At 40.9% G+C, this 26,009-nt stretch overlaps 2 protein-coding genes across 7 annotated transcripts in view; both read left to right on the plus strand.

Annotated features, from left to right (window-relative positions):
- Positions 1–1,549: 1,549 nt before the first annotated feature.
- Positions 1,550–2,475, plus strand: LOC102410717 (S-phase kinase-associated protein 1-like). Its single transcript, XM_044944184.2, has one exon. It carries the CDS (start codon positions 1,620–1,622, stop codon positions 2,109–2,111), a length of 492 nt encoding a protein of 163 aa, XP_044800119.2. The 5' UTR covers positions 1,550–1,619; the 3' UTR covers positions 2,112–2,475.
- Positions 2,476–9,069: 6,594 nt separating this feature from the next.
- Positions 9,070–26,009, plus strand: part of LOC102402750 (SLAM family member 5) — a 30,951-nt gene continuing 14,011 nt past the window's right edge. Inside the window, exons 1-3 of one of the 6 annotated variants that reach the window (XM_044944187.2) lie at positions 9,070–9,484; positions 10,607–10,732; positions 15,997–16,392. In XM_044944187.2, the coding sequence (XP_044800122.2) occupies positions 9,427–9,484; positions 10,607–10,732; positions 15,997–16,392 (580 nt within the window). In that variant the 5' untranslated portion in view covers positions 9,070–9,426. Of the gene's footprint in view, positions 9,485–10,531; positions 10,733–12,807; positions 12,888–15,996; positions 16,393–26,009 lie in introns of those variants that run through there. The other 5 variants (XM_044944186.2, XM_044944185.2, XM_006050585.4 and 2 more) reach the window with 5 other exon arrangements.

The raw sequence follows: 26,009 nt of genomic DNA on the forward strand, positions 1-26,009 counted from the left end.
AAACTGTAATAAATGACCAAAAAAATCATATTCCTTTCTTAAAATTTTGTTTATTTATTTTAATTGGAGGCTAATTGTTTTACAATATTGTGGTGGTTTTTACCATACATAGACATGAATCAGCCATGGGTATACATGTGTCCCCCATGTCCTGAGCTCCTCTCCCACCTCCTTCCTCACCTCATCCCTCTGGATTGTCCCAGAGCACCAGCTTTGAGTGCCCTGCTTCATGCATCAAACTTGCACTGGTCATCTATTTTACATATGGTAATATACATGTTTCAATGCTATTCTCTCAAGTCATTCCACCCTCGCTTTCTTCCACAGAGTCCAAAAGTCTGTTCTTTACAGCTGTATCTCTTTTCCTGTCTTGCATATAGGGTCATCGTTGCCATCTTTCTAAATTCCATATATATGTATTAATATATTGTATTGATGTTTCTCTTTCTGACTTACTTCACATTCCTTTCTATATTTGCCTTTTCTTATTTTCTCTACTGGTACTCTTCCTTAGTTTATATGATTTTATTTATTGTACAGTATATTCTATTTTAGGCTGATAAAGCAGGTCTGCAAGTAAAAAACTATTAGTTTTTGTTTATCTGAGTGTGTCTTAATTGGTACTTAAAGAATAGCTTGCTGTTAATCAAGATCTTGGCTGACTTTTTTCTCTCAACACCTGCATTTGTCATCCCTGCGTCTTCTCACTGCCTTGGTTTCTGAAATAAACTGTTAATCTTATTGGGTAATCCTTTTTAATATGATGAATCACTTCTTTATTTCTACTTTCAAGGTTCTCTGTCTTTTGATAACTTGGTTATGATATGCCTAGGTGTAGACCTCTTTGAATTTATCCTGTTTTGACATGTTGAGTTTTTTTATTATTAACTTTGGGAAATTTACCACCATTTATTGCTTTGAACATTCTGTGTGGTCCTTTTTCTTTTGCCTGTCTTTCTGAGAATCCATTACATGTGTGCTGATATTGTCATGGTGTCCCTCGGGTCTCTGATAATCTGTTTATTTTTCATTATTTTTTCTTTCTATTCTTCAGGCTGAATTATCCAAATTGACATATCTTTGATTTGTTGGGGTTTTTTTTCTGCCTGTTCATAAATGTTATTGAGTTACTCTAGTGATTTTTTTCTACAAGTTATCATATTTTTCAACTCCAGAATTTCTACTTGGTCCTTTATCTTAATTTCTGTATCTTTGATGACACTTACTATTGATGATACTTTGATCTTATGTTTTCCTTCTGTTCTTCATATTTGATTTCCTTAGTTCTTTGAACTTATTTAAACAGCTAACCTAGAGTCTTTGCCAAGTAAGTTCCATATTTGGTTTTCCTCAGGGATGTTTTCTACTGATTGTTTTTTTTTCTGTGTGTATGGATCATATATTCTGCTTCCTTGTCTTGTATGTTTTATTGGAAATTATACATTTAAATTGATAAAATGCAGCAACTCTGGAGATCAGGATCTCGTCCCTAAAAGGACTTTTAAAAATTGAAAAGTCGACTGTAGTGGCCTTGTTCTCCGCTTTTTAGTGTTGCTGTTTGACAACGTTGCCCTGCTCACTTCAGCCTCCAGCCCGCCATCTCCTTGAGACCTAACACCATGCCTTCAATTAAGTTGCAGAGTTCTGATGGAGAGATATTCGAAGTTGATGTTGAAATTGCAAAACAATCTGTGACCATCAAGACTATGTTGGAAGATTTGGGAATGGATGATGAAGGAGATGATGATCCAGTCCCTTTGCCAAATGTTAATGCAACAATATTGAAAAAGGTCATTCAGTGGTGCACCCACCACAAGGATGATCCTCCTCCTCCTGAGGATGATGAGAACAAAGAAAAACGAACATATGATATACCTGTTTGGGATCAAGAATTCCTGAAAGTTGACCAAGGGACACTCTTTGAACTTATATTGGCGGCAAACTACTTAGACATCAAAGGTTTGCTTGATGTTACCTGCAAGACTGTTGCTAATATGATCAAGGGCAAAACTCCTGAGGAGATTCGAAAGACATTCAATATCAAAAATGATTTTACTGAAGAAGAGGAAGCCCAGGTACGCAAAGAGAACCAGTGGTGTGAGGAAAAGTGAAATTTCATGTCTAACGCTGTAACACTGTAAGGATTATTCCAAATACTAGTTGCACTGCTTTGTTTATAATTGTTAATATTAGAAAAAGAGTCAACAAATGCAGCAGCAAGTCAATTGTATCAGCAGAATGTTGTCCTCATTGCATGTGTAGTTTCAGTACAGTTCCCAAACTTAAGGCCCAGTTTCTTCTAGTATGATTGAAAGTTTCTTTTCTTTGCTCTGAATAAAATTGAACTGTGGATTCCCTATAGAAAGTGGCATTTTGGGCTTTCCCTTTTTGTAAAGCAATTTCTGCCTAGTTTATTGTCCAGTTAATTTTAGTTCAGTGACTTTTAAAGTTGGCGTTGTAAATAAAGCAACTTGCGAAAAACCTTCTGAAATAGAATTTAACAACGTATTATGTTTATTCAACTGGAAACTGGATAAAGGCTACTTGAGGTAAATGCTTTGAGTGGGGTTGTCAGAGTGTCTTTAATCTTCCTGGATGAGTAAGTACCCCTGGTATTCATTAGCCTGTATGTAGCAGGGCTTCCTTAATTGGGTCTGAGGGCTTATTTTTGCACTTTTAATCCTCTCAGCTTTCAAGGCTCAGTTACTACTCAGTTAGTGGTTTGGGAGGAGATATAATAATTAGTTTGCTAGCTTTTCAGTTAAAAAAGATAGCCTATATGGTGTTTCATCTTTTTATAATCAGTGATCCCATGTGGGGAAAACTATTCATACTACTTACATGTAGAAAATAATTTAACCTTTAATGTTAAAACGTGTGGCATAACCCAGAAAGCATCCATCATGAATGCAAGATACTTTCAATAAAGTTACCTAGTAGGTAGTAAATGGTTAAAAAAAAATTTGAAAAGTCCTTTTCAATTATAATTGACATGTAATATTGTGTAAGTTTAAAGTGTACAATATGTCAAGTCAATATATATAGTGATTGCAATAAAATTACTACGACAGCATTAGCTAACATTTCTATCATATGATTCTAATTTCTTTGTTGCTGCTGCTACTTCTGTTTGTAAATTTTTGTCATTTTTATTTAAAAGTTGACTTTTCCTTTGACTTTTCTGAAAATATTCTGAATTTTGTTGTGTGTGTCCAGTGGAGTTTCTGATTGGTTGGCTTAATAGACAACTAGTGCTGAAAGGAAATCTCCTTAAATGTCTGGAACTAATACATCTTTTAGTCTTTGGTGAAGATCTCTGTTTGAATTTTGGGCTTGTCTTCAACACTCATTCATACAGTTCACAACTCTACCTTAGGCTTCAGTTTCTACTTATGATGATGATCTCCAAGGTCAGCTGCAAGTTAGAGAATAAGACCATCTCAGGCTTTTTTGAAAATTGTACACAGTGGCATTTTCTTGGACTGTATGCATTTTCTTGGACTTATAGATTCCTGGGATATGTCAGAACTTTTCAATGTGTCTATAAACATGTCGTTACCAAGGTTTTCCTTTTAAGATATTAGTTAGTCTCTTGTTTGCATTACCAGTAATCCAACTCCTCAGGTATCCACAAAATGAAAACTTGCTCATAATTGCTTTGATGAATGCCACTGGGTAAAGCCATTTCACAGTGGAAGAGCTCTGAGTTAGGCCAAATACAGACTTCCTTGCAAATGAAGTCTTCCAATTTATCACCAAATACTTGATATCATGACAGCTTATTGGCAATGCTTCTGTTTGTCTTTGTTAAAGCTCCTTGTTTGTCTTTGTCATCTTGAGATGCTATAGCAAAACACCATTGAATGGTATTAAACACAACATTTCTTTCTCACAGTTATGGGGCTTGTTCAAAATCAAGGTACTGACTGAATCAGTTCCTGGTGAGGGCCCTCCTCTTGGCTTGCAGATGGTCAGTTCTTGCTGTATCTCACAAGGAAGAGACAGAAAGAGCTCTCTAGTACCCCTTCTTATAAAGGCAATAATCCCATCATGAGGGCCCCACCTTCTTGACCTCATCCACCTCATTACCTCCCAATTGCCCTGTCTCCAAATAACATAATATTGGAGGTTAGTGATTCAACATAAAAATTTGGGAGAAAACAAACATTTGGTTCATAATACTGTTCTGAATGTGATTCAGCCATTTTTCTTGACTGTTGGGGGTCAGCGTGAGGCACTCCGCCTGTAGCAAAGGTCATGAGGAAGGAGGCTCGACATATGCAAAGGCGGGATCGAGCCTCAGGAGTCCCCCTGGAAATCCTCGAGCATCTACCCCCATAACCAGAGCCTGCCTACTTTACTACTTTGTGCTCTCACCTACACCTCTGACTTTACCGGGGGCTGTCCCCCACCACCTCTTTCAAAGAAGGAGTTAACTTAGAGCTCCAGTTAATAAAAATTCCTGGGCGTGACAAGAGTGTTTTAACCTACAAACTCCTCTGAAGGTTCTCTAGCCTGCCTGACAGGCTTGTCCGAGCACATGTGATTGCTTACAGCCTCCCAACCGTGAGAGGCATGAGAGGCTTTAAACCTTCTAAAAACAGGTTCCTTAGAAAAGTTAGAAAACCATTAGTATAAGTATAGTGGGCTGATTAGAAATTGTATTGGTGAAGGGTTTGTCATTTGTTGAGCCAATGTTTGTTGCTAAGTCTCCACATCCCCTGCCCCTGTACACATTAATGAATACATAGAGAAAATAAGTATTAACCTCTGATATTAATCACGTTAGACCTTAGGCTAAGTGAATTCTTTCCTTAACTAAAACCCACTACACCCTCACCCTATAGGAATGTAACTTTATCTGGTACCTTCGGAAGGTGGAATCTTTTTTAAGAATAATCACCCCTGGAGAAATAAGTGTCCTGGTTGACTGACCGCTGTCACAAGGAGAGGGTCATAAATTGTCAGTAGGCCCCCTGGCCAGAAGATGATGTAACACCCCTAAGACCTCTGTATACATTTGTATGAAGCACCTGACTTTGATAAAAGTCAGGACTGCTGACCCCACGTGACTTTTGCATAACATCTCAGTGTATAAAAGTAGACCATGGAAAATAAAGAATGGGGATCAGTTTCTCCAAATACTGGTCTCCCCATGTCGCTCTCTCTCTCAAACTCTGGCTGAGTCTCCATCTGGAGCATGGAACCCATCAAGCTTACTAATTTTTTCTGGGCTTCTAAGATCCAACCGGGGAGGCCTCAGTGTCTCCTCTCCTTCAGGAGAATGGAAGGACGCCTGCGGCCTACGTAAGTGGTGCAAACTTCTTGTCTTGAAGTTTTTTTGGTCTCCCATGTAAACCAAGCTACTCAGCCTCTTTTCTCCACTGAATTTTCCTGCTGAGCTATCCTCATTCTATTACTCTTTACATCTCTAATTAATATCTAATTGAAGCTATTGTATCCTGATCCTTGCCGACGCCGTCCCTGCTTCGAGCTCCCTGGATCAGCTGGGGCTGGACCTCAGCACTTGACTATATGCTCCTCAGGTTGCTGCAAACCATTGGATAATTTCCAGCATTCTGAAAAAGATATCCAAAAGTGTAGTTGGTTTTCTCACTTCTTCTATGAAGGAGAGAATTTTGTATGATCCTAAATTTTCTATCCTCCACATTTGAGTACACATGTTAAAATACTCATTGTTTTCTAATCACATCTAAAGTTTTTCAGTGTGTGCTGTGTATATTATGTGTTCAGTAGTTAAGTCATGTCTGACTCTTTACAAGTCTATGGAATGAAGCATACCAGTCTTCTCTGTCCTCCACCATCTCCCAGAGTTTGCTCAAATTCATGTCCATTGAGTCAGTGATGCTATCTAAACATCTTATCTTCTTCATCCCCTTCTCCTTTTGTCTTCAGTCTTTCCCAGCATCAGGGTTTTTCCTGAGTCAGCTCTTCACATCAGGTAGCCAACGTATTAGAGCTTCAGCTTGAGCATCAGTCCTTCCAACAAATATTCAGGGTTAATTTCCCTTAGGATTGACTGGTTGGTCTCCTTGCTGTCCAAGGGACTCTCAAGAGTCTTCTCAAGCACCACAGTCTGAAAGCATCAATTCGTCAGTGCTCAGCCTTCTTTATGGTCCAACTCTCACATCCATGCATGACTACTGAAAAAAACATAGTTTTGACTAGATGGACTTTTGTTGGCAAAGTTCTGTCTCTGGTTTTTAATATGCTGTCTAGGTTTGTCTAGCGTTCCTTCCAAGAAGCAAGCGCCTTCTAATTTCATGGCTGCAGTCACCATCTGCAGTGATTTTGGAGCCCAAGAAAATAAAGTCTGTCACTGCTTCCACTATTTCCCCATCTATTTGCCATGAAGTGATGGGACCAGATGCCATGATCTTAGTTTTTGAATGTTGAATTTTAAGCTAGCTTTTTCACTGTCCTCTTTCACCCTCGTCAAGAGACTCTTTGAATTCATCTTCATTTACTCCCATTAGAGTGGTTTCACCAGCATATCTGAGGTTGTTGTTATTTCTCCCAGCAATCTTTTTTTCAGCTTGTAATTCATCCATCCCAGCATTTCTCATGATGTACTCTGCATATAAGTTAAATAAACAGGGATTTGACAATATACAGCCTTGTTGTACTCATTTCCCAATTTGGAACCAGCCAGTTGTCCCAAGTCTGGTCCTAACTGTTGCTTCTTAACCTGCATACAAATTTCTCAGGAGACAGGTAAAGAAGTCTGGTACTCCTATAAATTGAAGAATTTTCCAGTTTGTTGTGATCCACACAGTCAAAGGACTTAGTATAGTCAATAAAGCAGAAGTAAATGTTTTTATGGAACTCCCTTGCTTTCTTCATGATCCAATGAATATTTGGCCCATTGAAACCATCCTTCATCCTGTTTATGATTTTTATTATAATTTTTATTGATGTATAGTTGATATACAGTATTATGTTATCAGGGGTACAGCATAGTGAGTCAATATACTGATAGCTTATACTCCATTAAAAGTTATTAGAGGACTTCCCTGTTAATCCAGTGGTTAGGAATCTGCCTGCCAGTGCAGGGGTCATGGGTTCCATTCCTGGTCTGGGAAGATTCCACATGCTTCAGGGCAACTAAGCTGATGTGCCACAAACTTCTGAAGCCTGCACACTCTAGAGCCCATGCTCTACAATAAGAGAATTGAGATGCCTCCACACCGCAACTAAAGAGTAGGCTCTGCTCACCACAACTAGAGAGAAAGCCCATGCACAGCCAAAACAAAAATGTTATTGCAAAATAAAGGCTATAATTTCCTGTGCTGTGCAATATATTCTTGCTGCTTACCTCTTTTATATAGTAGCTTGTATCTCTTAGTCCCATTCCCCTATTTTGCCCTCCTCTTCCCTCTCCCCACTGGTAACCACTAGTTCTTTTTCTATATCTGTGGGTCTGTTTCTGCTTTGCTATACATATTCATTTGTTTTATTTGATAATTTTTAGCAGCAAATAGATACCTGGATTATAGAGTAGAAGGTAAGGAGGAAAAAATGGACAATGAAGGCAAGTTGTCACCCTGCAACTGCTGCCATCTCTTCCCCTCCCCGGCCCAGCTATGAAATGCCCCGGTTCTCTGCTGCAAATGCTACAGGCTGGAATGGTGGCTTTTCTCTCTCAAGCCAGGCAGAGTGGTCAGGGACAAGATCATAACTCAGAGCCTCTCTACCAACATCTTTTATCTAAGCACCTAGCCCTTCTTACTCCTGGGGCTGAAGTTTCCTTCTACATCAGGAAGTGACCATCCTTTCCATACTGAGATCCTTTCTCTCTCAGTTAAAACTTGAGTTTCTCAAAATCTACACTCTTCTCTCCCTCCTGGTCATGTCCATTGCCTGGCTGATGTCAACAGTGTGTAAACACCTTGCTGCTTACTTGAAATATAACCTTGGACAAGTTATGTAATAGCTTTGGACATTCTGGATACTCTTCTATAAGATGCATATAATGATTAGGTAATAGGGTTGTTTTGAGGATTTAATTCAGCAAATAATTTCGATTAGCCGAAATGACACGTATAAATCTTCTGGTAAAGAGTAGATATTGAATCAATACTTTGGTCACCTGTGTGAAGAGCTGACCCATTGGAAAAGACCCTGATGCTGGGAAAAAACTGAGGGCAGGAGAAGGGGACAACAGAGGACAAGATAGTTGGATGGCATCACAGACTCAATGGATAAGAGCTTGAGCAAACTCTGGGAGATAGTGAAGGTCAGGGAAGCCTGGCATGCTGCTGTCCATGAGGTCACAAAGAGTTGGACATGACTTAGCGACTGAACAACAACAAGTTCTTCATGTAACGCAGTCCTTAGGTGGGGTGTCCTGTCCTGTGCAATTCAAAGAAGATAGACATGACCACTCGTGATGTTTTCCAGAGGTCCAGAGCCTTCCTATAATTTCTGGCATTTCCTAGGGATTTTCACTCTCATGGTCACTTCTCTGACTGGTTTTCCAGGGCTCCCCATCTCACTCAGCTCTACACTTCTTTATTATCCTGTACCCCATATATACACATGTATATACTTGGCTGCAGCAGAGCCAAGTGTGCCTTCCTTTAATTCCCCAAAACATTACCAGTACCAAGTAGTTTCATGTAATAAACTCTTACCAAAGTTTCTGTCAGGGAATGTGTGCATGTGTATGTGCTATGCCTTAGAACAGGATGGCTGGGATGCTGAAAATGAGATCAGACCTCTGGATATTTTTAAAGTCACTGATGTTTTACCAAGATGGATTATCTGTTGGCTGACTCTCCTCACAGTGTCCCTGAACTCCAGTGACATTGCTGGTTTCCCCTCTCCAGGGTTCTCCTTCCCACAGCCCATGACCCACATAGTTTTCATAACTAAAATGTTCCCACACTAGGATTTCTCTCATGAGAATTGTGAGGACCAGTGGAGGAGGGGATTGTGGCTTGCTCTCCATTGCCCTAAAGGCAACCAGTGAATGAGCAGCCCATATTTTCAATCATTATAAATAGTTTTTGACCACAGGATGCACGAACCACATTTTAAGCTGATTTGTCTGCTATTAGGTGGAGTAGGGGAAAATAAAACTAATTTTGAATATTCTCCTGTCTGGGATACTGCACAGCAAGTTTTGGAAAGAGCACAGACTAGACTTCAGAAGACTTGCTTGAAATAGGAAAGGGGCTGTGATTGGGGGGATGTGTCTTCAGCTTGCTGTCAAGAGTCCAGGTCTTGCCCTTTGATTAGCTCTATGACCTTTTACAGATAATAAAATCCCTCTTGGAGGAGAGTTTTACATCCATAAAAGATTTAATATGCAGTACCTGACTACCTTAAGTGTACGGTCATGGGGCCAGTCCTGTGGACCCAGCTTTGGGACTTTCTGCCTGAGCAGCTGAGGGAGAAGCCGCAATGGGAAGGAGAAGGAGGTACATTAAGAGGATGGTGCTGCTCCTCCAGAACATGGGAGGTGAGAGTCTCCGATAATGTGGGGTATCCAGCATGGGGAGAAGAAGCCAGGGCCTGACCCTCAGCCAGTTGTGTGAAGGCTGACGCAGCTGAGGCTGTGGCCAGGAGGAATGTGTAGATGTCTCTCTCTTCCCCTCTGTGAGAGCAGGAATGGAGCTGGCAGAGACTAAAGGGAAATGCTTGGTTGTGGCACAATTTCTATTGGGGGTCTGGATTTGCCTGTGTATACAGGGAGCCCTGATGACAGCTGGGAAGGCCATACAGAAGCAAGCAATAGATAAATGCCAATATTTGTGTTGGGATGTGGGAAGTTGACACTTCCCCCAAAGAACTTTCTTCCTTGCCCACAGCTTTTTACATAGGAAACTGAGAGTTGAAGTTTCTGAAAAATTACAAAGAAAATTTGACTCATTAAATGGAAAGGAGACAGAGGAGCCACCAGCCCAGATGGGGCTTTGTTGTTGTTTAGTCTCTAAATCATGTCTAACTCTTTTGCAATGCCACGGACTGTAAACTGCCAGCCTCCTGTGTCCATGGAATTTTCCAGGCAAGAATACTGGAGTGGCCTGCCATTTGCTTCTCCAGGGGATTTTCCCAACCCGAGAATCGAACCCATATCTCCTACATCTCCTGCATTGGTAAACAGATTCTTTACCCCTGAGCACCTGGGAAGCCCAAGATGGGGCTTAGCCTAGGCTTTTTGCGGAGCATGACTTCTGTGCCTGACCACAGCCTGGCACTGGTGAGCTGGGCTGCCCGGGGCAGAGCTGCTACCCCAGGGAATCACAGAAGAGTATGTGAGAACTCCAAGCTAGCTTCACTGAGTGGGGTCTGTCCAACAGTATGCCAGGCACATCACAGAGTGAGATTATTTATACCTTCATTTTAAAATTACTTATTGAGTGTGTACTGTATATGCTGGGGATAAGATAAAAGGGCTTTCTCTAGACTGACAGAGCTCGGGCTTCCCAGGTGGCGCTAGTGGTAAAGAACCCGCCTGCCAATGCAGGAGACATAGACTGACAGAGAACTAACATGCTGGCCAGGGTCCACTAGAAACAAATTTGTTAGCTCCACCCTGAGGGTGGGAAGCTGGGGCCCAAGCTTTTCTCTTCTCTTGCAGCTACTTTCATCAATATTTCCTCTGCAGCTGAACGGGCTGGCAGGCAATCTGCAATGAGGCCCTGCTCAGAAGACCCCCACCTCTGCTGGACCTCCTGGCCCCTGGGATTCATCAGTCTCCTTCTCAGTGAGTGGCCTGGGCTCCTGGGGAGGGAGGGATGTCGGATAAAGCCAGCCAAGCAGGACCCTACCACTTGGAGTGCTCTTTAGGATTTGACGTCTTTGTTGAACAAAAAGGGACAACAACTCTGTTATAAGCTTTCAAATGCAGTGTACTTGGTTTAGAGCCTCAGAGTGCAAGGAAAGAATAATATGGCCTTTTTGGTTGTTGCAAGTCTGGGACCCCTGAGCTCAGGCAGCCTTGTCTGCATTAAGAGAACCATTTCCAAGGAGGTAAGGTTGCTTCTGCTGCGGTAACAGGGAAGCCAAGAGAGCCTGCCCGGGGTCCTGGGGAGAGGGAGTGAAACAAAGAACATGGCTCCTTGGGGCAGAGGGCAAGGGAATGAGGTTCTCCTGGTCTAGACTTGGAGAGGCCCTGGAAGCTTATACCAGACATCGTGGAGGAGGAGGCCGACTAGAGCCCCAGGTCTGAGCCAGAGAAAGCAACTCTGGTTAGGCTCCTTGGGCTTCTCTACTAGAAAGGGATAGTGAACACACACTCTCCACCAGGGTTTGGGGTGCAGATCCTAGCAGACCTTCACAAAGGAGAGGGTCCTTGCAGTCTCCAGTTTATCTCACAAGAGTTTATAAATTTTGCATTCCACCTCAGTGTTAGTTTTCATTTTGAAAAGTTGAAAAATTACCTCCCAGTAAAACAAGTTCTCTGGGAGGATGCCTTCTATAATGCAAAGCACTGTTTTAGGGCAAAACCCTAGAAACAATGAATCTTTACGTCAATTTGGAAATGATTGAACAAGATGGGAAGTTTCTGTATGGTGGAGTATTATGAAGCCTTAAAAAAAAACAGTCTACCAATTGGCTGGGAGGTATTTCTAATTTTTGATAGTGTCAGATGCATGGATTTCCATCAGTAAGATGCAGAAAACTGTATATAATAAAATCTTAATCTTGTAAATGAAACAGTAATCTTCGATATTTAAAATCATCTATACACCCATGTACTTATGAGAGTAGGAGAATATGCAGAAGAAAATTTAATAGATGACTAACAGGGGATTAAAATGGGGGAAAAGTTTGGAGGTGGGAGCAGAAAAAGTGAAGAGAATAGGAGTTGAGCAAAAATGAGGAACTGAAAGAAAAAGAGAATGTCCTAAAGAAGGATGTGTACCAAGAAATTATCCTTCAATTAAAAATAAATAAATTTAGAAAATTCACAGGAATAATGTAGATACATCTATAAATTTATGAAAGATTAGACAATTGTATATATAAAAATTAAATACAAATGAATGAAGAAAAGAAGAAAATATTGTGGATTGTGATTTCTGGATCAGTTCAGTTCAGTTCTGGATAAAATTTAACTAATTAGAGAGCATTTGTAAAACCGGGCCAACTTATATTAATAAAGGGCATTGAAATAAGGACTATATCCCAGAAGTTTAAGATTGCTTCTGTCTACAGTAAAATATAGATTGTCTTCGCTTTTCCAGTGTTATTTAACTGCAAAAATATGTTCAAAATTATAGTCTTATCCAAAGTCTGGGACTAGAAATTCACAAATAAAAAATAAAGAGATGGACACAAAGTGAGATAAAGGGAGAAAAAAAGAGAGAGAAATTGTTTGAATTTCTCATGTTAGAGATGAGACAATCTGCACACAGAGAAGGAACATGACTTCCTCGGGGTCCCCCAGGATCTGGGAAGGAGTGGAACTTGTGGCCCCCTTAGCCCCAACCTCCATGGTACTGAATGAGATGGACACTTCCCAGCAGAGGTTGGGCACCCTGGGTGAACTGAAAGAGGCATCATTGGAAGGAATGTTAAAATGCTCTACACATTTGGAAGGGTGGGTGGTGAGAAGTGATGCTGTGGGTGAAGTATCTTTTTCTTTATCATTCTTAACATCTTTAACCCTTTTATGGACATGAGTTTGGAAGTAGTGGGAAAGGAAGCTTGAAGATGAGTCCAGTTCACACTGGAATTTCCCAGAGACACAGAAGCTACTGGAGAGGTCAGGGAGATGCACTCACCATAGCAATAGTCTCCTTCATGCCCTCAGTGTGTCCCTGTGTCTACTGGCAGAACACAAAGAAGAAAGGGTCCCTACCGTCACTGGCATCTAGAGAGAGTCATGGAGATGGAGGAGATGTGCAAAGGCACAGGTGGGTTTGATTACGAGTTGAGAGAAAACGGTGATTGATTTCCTGGGTGATGATGAAAGAAGGGTCAGAAACGGGAACAAAATATTATGTTGATTTTTAAATTTTATATCATTTAAATAAACTTTACTCTCTTCTTTATAACCGCAGCCTTTCTGGCTTAATTTTCTTCTTCAGGATTAGACCTTTTCTAGTGCACAATGCTGTTACTGTCTGCCTTCTTTTTCTATGTCTTATTTCATCTTCTTCACAGCTGGTGCTCACCACCAGCTGTGAGTCCATCCTCCCTGCAGCCTGAGAGCTGAGCCTCCTCTCTCCCTGGTGCCCTCATTTCCAGCAAGTGTAGGGTCTGGTGGGTCTGCTGTTTAACTCTCTGCTGGCCAGAAGTCCCTGCTCTGCTCTTTATGCATGCTAAGTCGCTTCAGTTGTGTCTGACTCTGCAACCCCATAGACTGAAGCCCGCCAGTCTCCCTTGTCCATGAGATTCTCCATGCAAGAACACTGGAAGAGATTGCCATTTCCTTCTCCAATGCATGAAAGTGAAAAGTGAAAGTGAAGTCGCTCAGACGTGTCCGACCCTTAGTGACCCCATGGACTGCAGCCTACCAGGCTCCTCCGTCCATGGGAGTTTCCAGGCAAGAGTACTGGAGTGGGCCCTGCTCTGCTAAACCCCTGATATTACTTGCTTCCATTTTCCCAGGAGAGAAAGTTGGAGGATTAGCCTCCAAGAGCTGCTTAGATCCTGGTGATGAGACAGCAGTGCTGGGAGGGGAGCCCCCGGGGAGGGCAGGGACAGGGTGGGGAGCTGGTGGGAGCTCCTGCAGGGGAGAAGCACTGGGCTGGGAGCGGGCAGCCCCGGTGCCAGATGTGGCTCTGCCCTGTGTGACCCAGAACAAGTTCACCCGCTGGGGGGCCTCCTCCTCTGTGACAGGAGGGGCCTGGGCAGATGCCCCCGTAAGGCCCTGCCCAGCTTCTGTCCCCTGAGAGGACTCTCCTGTGTGTACATCAAGGCCTCTGCTCTGTCTCTTCATCCCATGTTGTCCTAGCCCTGTGTCATGACAGGGACTGACAGCAGTGAACCTGTTTAGGGTTCCTTCAAAAAGGAGCCTCCGGACCATTACTGAGGTCACTGCTTGGCCCTGTGTGGAATGAGGGATGCTCTTCTTCAAGCATCCCCTCTGGAATCCAGTCTGGCCCTCTGTTTTCTCTGCCTCTGCTCCTGAGAGGGGTGTTTAGACCACCTCCTGAAAGACCTCATCTTTCACAGTCTATGGAAACTTTGCACACCATGCTCTGAAAGTATAGTAAAGCAGTATTAAGCCTAACGTAAGGCTCCAGGCCTGTAAAGGGAAGCTGAAGGGACTGGGATGGAGGCCTGACCCCAAGGAGATTCAGTGAATAAGTGATTAAATAAATACAAAAAAAATTTCTGAAATACACGTACATATGAATACTGGCCTGAGTCATTCTCTGCTTCTAATGAGAGCCAGGAATGGGTATAAGTACAATAGAGAAGGCAGGCTTGAGATGAGGAGAACTTACTCATTTGGAGAGAGAACATTTTTTCCTGGCAGCCAGAGGCCATCCCAGGTGGATCCTGACCTCCTAGAAAGAGCAAATTATTGTTCCCTTCAGGTTAAGGCTGCTTTGAGTTACTTTCTCTGATCCTGTTCTGTCCTACCCTGTCCCCAAAAAGGACAAATAGTATCCGGTCCCTGGGGCCTGTGTCTGAAGATGGAGGGTGGGCTCAGGATGGGGAGGCCCTAAGGGGAATATGCCCACTGGTCTCAGCTCTGCAGGAAAGTGATCAAGGAAGGCCCACTGCAACCTCTCGGGGACTGGCTAGGGAAGTGCTGGCTCGGTGGCAGGGACAGCAGAGCTCACTAAATGATCACTTGCTCACTCTCATATTCTAGTCCCTGGCAGTTAGCCAGGGCCTTGTGACCTGTGCTAGCCAGAAAGCAAGAGCAGACAGCATTCTACTTCTGGACAGAAGTGTGATTCTCCTGTTTCCCCTCCCTGCTGGGGGCTGGGAGCCTGTGAGGACTCTGTGGGCTCCATGGAGGTGGTGGAGCTCCACTCTGTGTGACAGGAACCCTCCCTCACTCTCTCGTGGGGACCTGTGGTGGGGGACATAAACTCCTCTTTTTCTAAGACCTTGAGGTATTGACTGCTTGTTACACAGTGCAGCCTAACCTCTCCTGACTACCACACTGCCTAGAAACAAGAAGGAGAACAGCATTCATATTTGTATTAGGTATTTACTGTTGTGTAACCTGTCACCCCAAAAGTTAGTGCCTTAAACACCGTCAGGTAGAGTGTCACATTTTCTCTAGGCCAGGACCCAGCTGGGTCCTCTGGCTCAGGGTCTCTCAGACTGAAATCAAGGTCTTGACTGAGGCTATATCAGCTCAGGTCATTGAGGATAGCTAGACCCTGATGCTCCGGGTCACCTAGGAAAGATCTGCTAGCAGGCAGCTCCTGTGGCTGTTGGACTGAGGGCCTCAGCTCCTCCCTGGGTGTTGACTGGAGGCTCCCTCGGTTCCTTGTTACATGGGTCTCCCCAATAGGGCAACTGACAACATGGCAGCTGGATTCCTCAGAGCAAGCAAGGGAGAGAGAAAGAGAGAGAGTGTGTATGAGTGTAAGCAAGAGGGAAGTCGCAGTCTTGTGTACTCTAAAATCACTGAGTGGCATCCACCATGTCTGCTGTGGTCCATTCCTGAGAGCAAGTCACTAGGTGCAGTCCACACTGCAGGGAAAGGGGTTAAACATATGTGCGAACACAAGGAGGCAGGGATGTAAGGAGATATTTTAAGCGCCTTCTACAGTTTTGCACCTAATTTGTGCCTGAAAATTTGCTGGGTGCTTTTCACTTGTGATGTCATTTAACTTATTCTGACCTTATGAGGTCAGTAAGGAAATGTCAGGTTAGCAAATTTATGTAACCTATTCAATGATAAACTTCATTAGAAAGAGGACTTGATTCCAAAAGTTATTTCAATTAATTGTACTTGGTTGTCTTACTAGGAATTATCCTGGGTGGATTTCTTTAAAAAGAGGTTTGTGTGGGCTCTTTCCTTTATTATTGATGAAAAAAACATATGTCCAGTTTCCAATCCTTTAGGCATCTGCAGCACTGGGGCCAAGAGTCCTGGTGCACATGGTTCTGAAGTTCAGGATCCTGCAGCCCGTGTTCCCCTGCAGGGGATCCGAGGAGGTTCTGTGTTGTTTCACGTGACCAAGAAGCAAAAAGCTGAACCAGAGGAGGTCTGGTGGGCCTTTGGCCCTGAGTCAAACTACAGTGTCATGCTGCGAGTCCACCATGGGGCAGACACTCCAACCTGGGTCAGCCTCCAGGACAAGTACCAGCAGAGGGTCCATGTGCCCAACATCCTATCCCTGAAGGTTGAGAACCTGACCTGTGAGGACAGTGGACAGTACCGGGCTCGAGTCAGCTTCCCTGGAGGACTCGAACTTACCCAGGTTTTCCTCCTCACTGTCTATGGTAAGTGACACCTCCTCACCATGGCTTCCCTCCTGCTTTTGTCCTAGGAGGGTCACATAGACCCCATTTTGTAAGATTTTATTTAGACCCCAACCTTCAGACTCTATCTTCTCACCCAACAATAAGGTGTTGCATGTTAGCCACAAAAGGAGAGCAGACTTGAGATTCACCAAAGGGAGAAAATCCCTTCAGTACTTTGAGGGAGGAAAATGGGAATTTATATGGTTAACATTAATTGTTCTTTCTAAAACTGAGTTGCTTAATTTCTCTATTTGTTTTCTATTACTACTCTAACAAACTACCAGAAAAAATTTGTGGCATTAAAACCTCTCAAATTGATTATCTTACCATTTTGTAGGTCTTAAGTCAGACTTGGGTCTCATGGAGCAAAATCAAGGTGTTGGCAGGCCTGTATTCCTACCTGGTGACTCAGGGGAGAATCCATTTCTTGCCTTTCTGACCTTCAAGTGGATACCTGATTTCCTTGGCTGGTGTCCCCCCTTCATTCATCTTCAAATCATCAAATTCATCTCACATTGCATCCATCTGATCTGTTCTTCTGCCTATCTTTTTCACTTCATTTTTGATGAGAAGTATTTAATTTTTTTTACAGTATGCCTTTTACTGTGATCTGTGACAAATAAAATATCTTATAGTTGCAGATGAAATAGGTATTGAGATCTGTTTGGCTAGAAAAAAGAAATAGTTGAGAAAAGAAATAATAGTTAAGTGGCCTTGGGTGAGTCATTGAACATCATGTAACTTGATCTAAAAAGTGACAGTAATTCTTTATTTTTCTTAAGGCATTCACTGAACCAGGCGATTGCTTAAAATTCCTTCCAGTTCTAAGAGAGATTGAATTGGTGAATTATCTTAGGGGAATGTCTCAAAATGATATTTCCTCAAAAATTTTAAGACATTATCAGATATATCAGATGGGCTCATAAATTATAATAAAGTATATATTAACTATATAGTATTATTTTTCAAAAGAACTATAGGTAATTTTCATGTGTGTGTGTGTGTGTGTGTGGACTTCCCCAGAGGCTCAGCAGTAAAAAAATCCACCTGCAGTGCAGGAGCCACAGAAGACATAGGTTCGATCCCTGGGTTGGGAAGATCCCCTGGAGGAGGGCATAGTAACCCACTTCAATATTCTTACCTGGAGAATCCCATGGACAGAGCAGCCTGGCAGACTATGGTCCATAGGGTTATGAAGAGTCAGACATGACTGAAATGACTGAGCAAGCACATATACTAGTGAAACTGTCACCATAACTTACGCCAAAAAAGTCAGATTCATCCCCTCCAAAATTTCCTTCTGCCTTCTTCATTTGATTGTTGTTGTTGCTTATGTAACAGCACAAAATTTAAGTGTAGTCTACAGTGTTATTAATTATAGCCATTATAATTATTTTATAGTATTGCTAACTTTAGGCACTATGCCATGCAGTAGCTCTCTAGGATTTATTCATCTTTTATAATTGAACCTTTGTACCTTTTGACTAATACCTACTCATTTCACCCTCATCCCAGATCTGTGCAAGAACCCTTCCACTCTCTGCTTCTATAAGATTGAAAATATAAGACTCATCATATAAGTGGTTTCATGTAGCATTTATTTGTTATTCTCTCTCTGGCTTACTTTACTTAGTGTAATGTCCTATTGCTTCATCTATGTTTGTCACAAAAGGCAAAATTTCCTTCTTCTTTAAGTTTGAATAATATTCCTCTAGATAAAAGTGAAGTGAAAGGAGAGTGAAAAAGCTGGCTTAAAACTCAATATTCTAAAAACTAAGATCATGGCATCTGGTTCCATCACTTCATCGCAAATGGACAGGGAAAAAGTAGAAACAGTGACAGGCTTTATTTGTTTGGTTTCCAAAATCACCGCACATGGTGACTGCAGCCATGAAATTAAAAGATGCTTGCTCCTTGGAAGAGAAGCTATGACAAACCTAGACAGTGTATTAAAAAACAGAGACATCACTTTGCCAACAAACGTCCATCTAGTCAAAGCTATGGTTTTTATAATAGTCATGTACAGATGTGAGAGCAGTTGGATAAAGAACGCTAAACACTGAAGAATTGAAGCTTTCAAATAGTGGTACAGAAAAGTCTTGAAAGTCTCTTGGACAGCGAGGAGATCAAACCAGTCAATCCTAAAGGAAATCAACCCTGAATAGTCATTGGAAGGACCGATGCTGAAGCTGAAGCTCCAATACTTTGGCCACCTGATACAAAGAGCCAGCTCTTTGGAAATGATCCTGATGCTGGGAAAGACTGAGGGCAAGAGGAGAAGGGAGAGACAGAGGATGAGATTGTTGGATGGCATCACCAAGTCAATGGACATGAAGTTTGAGCAAACTCCAGAAGACAGTAAAGGACAGGAAATCCTGGCATGCTGCAATCCAGGGGGTTGCAAAGAGTTGGACATGACTAAGTGATTGACCAACAACAATATTCCTTTGTATGTATATACCACATGTTTATCAACTCATCTGGCAATGGACATTTAGGTTGTTTCCATGTCTTGTATATTGTAAAAATTTTGCAGTGAACATGGAAGTGCAGATATATTTTTGAAATCCTGATTTCTGTTCCTTTAGATATGTACCCAAAGTATAATTGCTGAATCATAGAGTAGTTATAAGTCATAGACAAAGTTATGGGTTTCCCAGTAGTCATCAGGTATGGATGTGAGAGTAGGACCATAAAGAAGGCTGAGCATCGAAGAATTGATGCTTTTGAACTGTGGTGTTGGAGAAGACTCTTGAGAGTCCCTTGGACTGTAAAGAGATCCAACAGACAATCGTAGAGGAAATCAGTCCTAAATATTCATTGGAAGGGCTGATACTGAAGCTGAAACTCCAATACTTTGGCCACCTGATGCAAAGAACTGACTCAGTGGAAAAGACCCTGATGCTGGGAAAGATTGAGGGCAGAAGGAGAAGGGGATGACAGAGGATGAGATGACTGGATAGCATCACCAACTCAAAGGACATGAGTTTGAGCAAGCTTTGGGAGTTGATGGACAGGGAAGCCTGGCATTCTTTGATCCACGGGATAGCAAAGAGTTGGACATGACTGAGTGACTGAACTGAACTGAGGACGAGATGGTTGGATGGCATCACCAACTCAATGGGCATGAGTTTGAGCAAGCTCTGGGGAGTTGGTGAAGGACAGGGAAGCCTGGCATGCTGCAGTCCATGGGGTTGCAAAGAGTTGGACACACAACTGAGCACGGAACAACAGGGAGTAGTTATATTTTTAATTTTTGAGAAACTCTATACCATTTTCCAAAATGGCTGCACCAATTTATAATCCCACCAACAGTGTATGAATATCCCTTTTTCTCCAGCCCAGCAGCAGCACATCTTCTTTTTCTTTTTGGTAGTAGCCATTACAACTGGTATAAGAGTATACTCATTGTGGTTTTGGACTTCCCCTGTGGCTCAGCATTAAATATCTGCCTGCAGTGCAGGAAACACAGGAGATGCAGATTTGATCCCTGGGTCAGCAATATCCCCTGGAGGAGGAAATGACAACCTGCTCCAGTATTCTTGCACACACTGGTTTTGATTTTCGTTTTCCTGGTGATTAGTAATGTTGAGTGATTCTTCATATACCTGTTGGCCATTTTTATATCTTCCATTGACAAATGTCTATTCAGTTCATTTCCCCATTTTTAACTGGATTATTTAGGTTTCTTCGTATTGAGTTGTATGGATCCCTTATAAAATTTGGATACTAACCATTTATCAGATATATAGTTTGCAGCTACTTTCTCCCATTTCTGTAGGTTTCCTTTTCACTCTGTTGAATGTTTCCTGTGCTGTGGAAAAACTTTTCAGTTTATCATAATCCCATTTGTCTATTTTTGCTTTATTGTCTATGCTTTTGTTGTCATATTCAAACAATTGTTGTCAAGGCCAGTGTCAGGAAGATTTTTCCCTTTGCTTTCTTCTTAGAGTTTTACAATCTCTGGTATTACTTTTAAGTTGTTAATCCATTTTTAGTTTATTTTTTATATGGTGTAAGGGTCCAATTTCATTCTTTTGCATGTGGATATCTGGTTTCCCCAGCACCATTTTTTGAGAAGACTTACCTTTCCCCATTGTGTATTCCTGGTTTCCTTGTCAAAGATCAGTTGATCATATATGCATGGGCTTATTTCTGGGATTTTTATTCTGTTCCATTAGTTTATATGTCTGTTTTTATGTTTTAAGTAGCACTGTATACTTTGAAATAAGGAAATGTGATGCCTCCAGTTTAGTACTTCTTGCTCTAAGCTGCTTCTACTATTTGGGATCTTTTGTGGTTCCATACAACCAGTCCATTCTAAAGGAGATCAGTCCTGGGTGTTCTTTGGAAGGACTGATGCTAAAGCTGAAACTCCAATACTTTGGCCACCTCATGCAAAGAGTTGACTCATTGGAAAAGACTGATGCTGGGAGGGATTGGGGCCAGGAGGAGAAAAGGATGACAGAGGATGAGATGGCTGGATGGCATCACTGACTCGATGGACATGAGTTTGGGTGGACTCCGGGAGTTGGTGATGGACAGGGAGGCCTGGCTTGCTGTGGTTCATGGGGTCGCAAAGAGTCAGACATAAATGAGTGACTGAACTAACTGAACTGATTAATTTCAATTTTTTTTCTCTTTTTGTAAAAACTCCCTAATTATATTTACACAGTTTGGACAGAATCTACAGATTGCTTTGGTACTGTGAACATTTCAACAATATTAATTCCTCAAATTCATGAACGTGTAATGTCTTTCTGTATATTTGTGTGTATATATCTATCATCAATATTTATAGTTTTTGGTGCACAGATCTTTCAATCCTTAGTTAAGATTATTCCTAAATATTTTATTCATTTTGATTGTAATGTAAGTGGGATTGTTTTCTTGATTTCCTTTTCAGATAGTTCATTGTTAGTATATAGAAGTGCAAAAGATTTTCATATGTTGATTTTGTGTCCTGAAATTTTGTTGAAATCACTAATTAGTTCTAAAATAATTTTTCTGTGGAATCTTTAGATTTCTCTACATACAAGATCATGTCATTAGCAATAAAAATAATTTTACTTCTTCCTTTCCAATTTGGGTGCCTTTTATTTCTTTTGCTTGCCTGCTTGCTGTTGCTAGAACTTCCAGTCCTAAGTTGAATAGAAACAGCAAACAGACCACTCGCCTTGTTCCTAATGTTAGAGGAAAAGCTTTAAAACATTCACCATTGAGTTTGATGTTAGTTGTAGGCTTTCATATATGGCCTTTATTGTGTTAAAATAGCTTCCTTCTATTCTTAATTTGAGAGTTTTAAATCATGAAAGAATATTGGTTTTTGTCATATGCTTTTTCCACATCTATTGAATTATTGTGTGATTTTTATCCTTCATTGTTTTAACGTGGTATAACACTTTTTTTTTCTTTTTTTTCTTTTTTTTTTTTTACTGTACAATATTGTATTGGTTTTGCCATACATCAACATGCATCCGCCACGGGTGTATACGTGTTCCCCATCCTTTGATTTGCATATTCTGAAACATCATTGCATCTTTAGATTAAATCCCAGTTGGTCATGGTGTTTGATCCTTTTACTATTTTGTTGAATTCCATTTACTAGTACTTTGGTGGAGATTTTGCATTTATGTTCATCAGGATCATTGGCCTATAATTTTTTGTGTGGTGTGTTAGTTTGGTTTAGGATATACCAACATCTTTAAATGTGTTTGTTCCCTATACTACTACTTTTTTTGGAAGTGTTTAAGAGGGATTAGATTAATTCTTTGGTATGTGATTTTATAAAATTCACCTGTGACTCCATTCAGTCATGAAATTTTCTTTGTTGGGAAATTTTTGGTTGCTAATTAAAACTCCTTATTTATTATTATTGATCTGTTCGAGTTGTATATTTTCTATTGATTCAAACTGTATAGGCTGTATGTTTCCAAGAATTTATCCTTTTTTTTTTCAGGATTTTGTAGTTTGATGGTATATAATTGTTCATAATGGTTTCTTATGATCTCTTTATTTCTGTGCACCAGTAATCTCATTTTCTGGTATTAATTGATTCTTCCTTGTTTTTTTCTTGTCTTGCTAAGTCAATTTTGCTTATCTTTCCAACACACTCTTAGGTTCACTGAGTTTTTTATTGTCTTTCTAGTATCTATTTCATTCCTTTCTGCTGTAATGCTATGACTTCCTTACTTCTGCCAACTTCTGGCTTAGGTTTTTCTTTGTTTTCTTGAGATGTAAACTTAAGTAGTTTGAGAACTTTATTCTTTAATATGTTTATCACTATAACATTCTTTCTTAATACTGCTTTTTTAATTTATTTTTTAATTGGAGGATAATTGTTTTACAATATTGTGTTGGTTTCTACCTTACAACAACATGAATCAGCCATAAGTAAAAATATGTTCCCTCCTTCTTAATCCTCCCTCCCACTCCAGCTAGCCCACCCCTCTAGGTCATCACAGAATACTGGGCTGAGCTGGCTGTGTTAACTTTGCACTAGCTATCTATTTCACACATAATAATGCATATATTGCAAAGTTATTCTCTTAATTCATCCCACCCTCCTCTTTCCTGACTGTGTCCACAAGTTCTGTTCTTCCAAATCTCTATTCCTACCCTGAAATTAGGTTCATCAGTGCCATTTTTCTAGATTCCATATATAAGTGCTAATACGTGATATTTGTTTTTCTCCTTCTGACTTACTTCACTCTGCATAACAGGTTCTAGGTTCATCCACTTCACTACAACTGACTTAAATTAGTTCCTTTTCATGGCTGAGTAATATCCCATTGTATATGTAACAATTTTATCTGCTTATAGACATCTAGGTTGCTTCCATGTCCTGGCTATTGTAAATTGTGCTGTAGTGCACACTGGGGCATATGTCTTTTTGAACTATTTTTTTCTCCAAGTATATGCCCAGTAGTGGAATTGCTGGGTTATATGGTAGCTCCATGCTGCGATTCATGGGGTCACAAAGAGTCAGACACGACTCAGCGACTGAACTGAACTGAACTGATGGTAGCTTTTGTGAAAGGAGTATGACAAGGCTCCTGCTGTTTAACCTACACTGAGCACATCATGAGGAATGCTAGGCTGGATAAGACACAACTGGAATCAAAATAGGTTAGAGAAATATCAACAACCTCAGTTATGTGGATGATACCACTCTAGAAAGTGAAGACGAACTAAAGAGCCTCTTGATGAGGGTGAAGGAAGAGAGTGAAAGAGCCGACTTTAAACTAAACATTAAAAAAATTAAGATCATGGCATCTGGCCCCATTACTTCATGGCAAATAGAAAGGTAAAATGTGGAAGTAGTGGTAGATTTCCTCTTCCTGGGCTCTAAAATCACTGTGGATAGTTATTGCAGCCGTGAAATCAGAAGACAATTGCTTCTTGGCAGGAAAGCTATGACAAACCTGGAGTGTGCTGAAAAGCAGAGACATTACTTTGCCGACAAAGGTCCTTATAGTAAAGGCTATGGTCTTCCCAGTGGTCACGTATGGTTGTGAAAGCTGGACAGTAAAGAAAGCAAAATGCAAAATAATTGATGCCTTCAAACTGTGGTGCGGGAGAAGACTCCTGAAAGTCGCTTGGACAGCAAGGAGATCAAACCAGTCCATTCTAAAGGATATCAACCCTGAATACTCATTGGAATGACTGATGCTGAAGCTGAAGCTTCAGTATTTTGGTCGTCTGATGTGAACAGCCAACTAATTGGAAAAGTCCCTGATCCTGGGAAAGATTGAGGGCAGAAGGAGAAGAGGGCATTAGAGGATGAGAAGACTGGATGGAATCACTGACACAATAGACTTGAATTTAGGCAAACTTTGGGAAAAGATGAGGAACGGGGAGGACTGGCGTGCTGCAGTCCATGGGGTTGCAAAGAGTTGGACATTACTGAGAGACTGAACTGAACTGAGCTGATTCTGACCTGTGTGAGGTGATACCTCATTGTAGCTTTGATTTGCATTTCTCTAATAATGAGCAATGCTGAACGTCTTTTCATGTGTTTGTTGGTTTAGTACTGCTTGTGCTTCCTTCCGTAGGTTTTATGAGCTTCCCTTGTGGCTTGGATGGTAAAGAATCCGCCTGCAATGTGGGAGACCTGAGTTCGATCCCTGGGTTGGGTATTTTTTTCCTTTTCTTTTACTCAAGATATTTTCTTATTTCCCTTAAGATTTCTTCTTTGACTCAATGGTTATTCAAAAATGTGCTAGTAATTTCCATGTGTTTGTAAATTTTCCCATTTTTCTTCATTTATTGTTTCCTAATTTCATTCTATTGTGATGGAAAAGATATTTGATATAATTTCTTAAATTTTAAGTATTGTTTTGTGGCCTAACATATGATGTACCCTGGAGAATGTACTGTGTACACTTGAGAAGAATATGAATTCTACTGCTTTGGGTATAATATTCTGTTTGGTAGATCCATTTGGCTCGTTATAGTTGGTAAAGTATTGCCTGCAGATATAGGAAGCTTGGGGCTGGTGCACTGGGATGACCCAGAGGGATGGTATGGGGAGGGAGGTGGGAGGGGGGTTCAGGATTGGAACACGTGTACATCCGTGATGGATGCATGTTTATGTATGGCAAAACCAATACAATATTGTAAAGTATAAAAAATAATAATAATAATAGAAATTAAATTTTTTTAAAAATTGCCTGCAGTGCAGGAAACCCCAGTTTGATTCCTGAGTCAGGAAGATCCGCTGGAGAAGGGATAGACTACCCACTCCAGTATTCTTGGGCTTCCCTTGTGACTCAGCTGGTAAAGAACCTCCCTGCAATGGGGGGCACCTGGGTTCAGTCCCTGGGTTGGGAAGATCCCATGGAGAAGGGAAAGGCTACCCACTTCAGAATTCTGGCCTGGAAAATTCCATGGAATGTATAGTCCATGGGGTTGCAAAGCATCAGATGCAACTGAGTGACTTTCATACAAAATACATACATACATACAATATATGTTTGTTAGCTCCATTTGGTCTATACTATCATTCAAGTCTGCTGTTTCCTTCTTGACTTCCTGTCTAAATTTTCTATCCATTCTTGAAAGCAGGGTATTCAAGTCCTATCTATTTCTTATGTCACTGTATGCTCTATATATTATAGGTGTTCTGATGTTGGATGCATAAATATTTATCATTGTTATATCTTCCTATTGAATTGACCCTCTATCATTATGTAAGGACTTCCTTCATCTTCATGACAGCTTTTGATTTAATGTCTATTTTGTTTGCCATCAGTGTAGCCACCCATAATCTCTTTTGGTTCCCATTTGCATGGAATATCTTTTTCCATCCCTCACATTTAGCCTCTGTGTGCCCTTAAAACTAAAGTGAGTCTCCTGTAGATATCATATATTGATATTGTATATTATATATATATATATATAAAGTTAAGTCTTGTTTTATTCATTCAGTCACTCTATGTCTTTTATTGGGGAGCTTAATCTATATTTAAAGTATAAGAATTTACAATTTCATTTTTTGTTTTGGGGGATATTTTTTTACTGGAGTATAATTGCTTTACAATGTTGTGTTGGTATCTGCCATAAAAAATATGAATGAGCTATACATATACATATAT

Source organism: Bubalus bubalis, chromosome 6, assembly GCF_019923935.1.
Source record: "Bubalus bubalis isolate 160015118507 breed Murrah chromosome 6, NDDB_SH_1, whole genome shotgun sequence".
Lineage (NCBI taxonomy): Eukaryota > Metazoa > Chordata > Mammalia > Artiodactyla > Bovidae > Bubalus > Bubalus bubalis.

Excerpts from the sequence above, each read along its gene's own strand:
- LOC102410717 (XM_044944184.2), top strand. The coding sequence starts at position 1,620 with ATGCCTTCAATTAAGTTGCAGAGTTCTGATGGAGAGATATTCGAAGTT.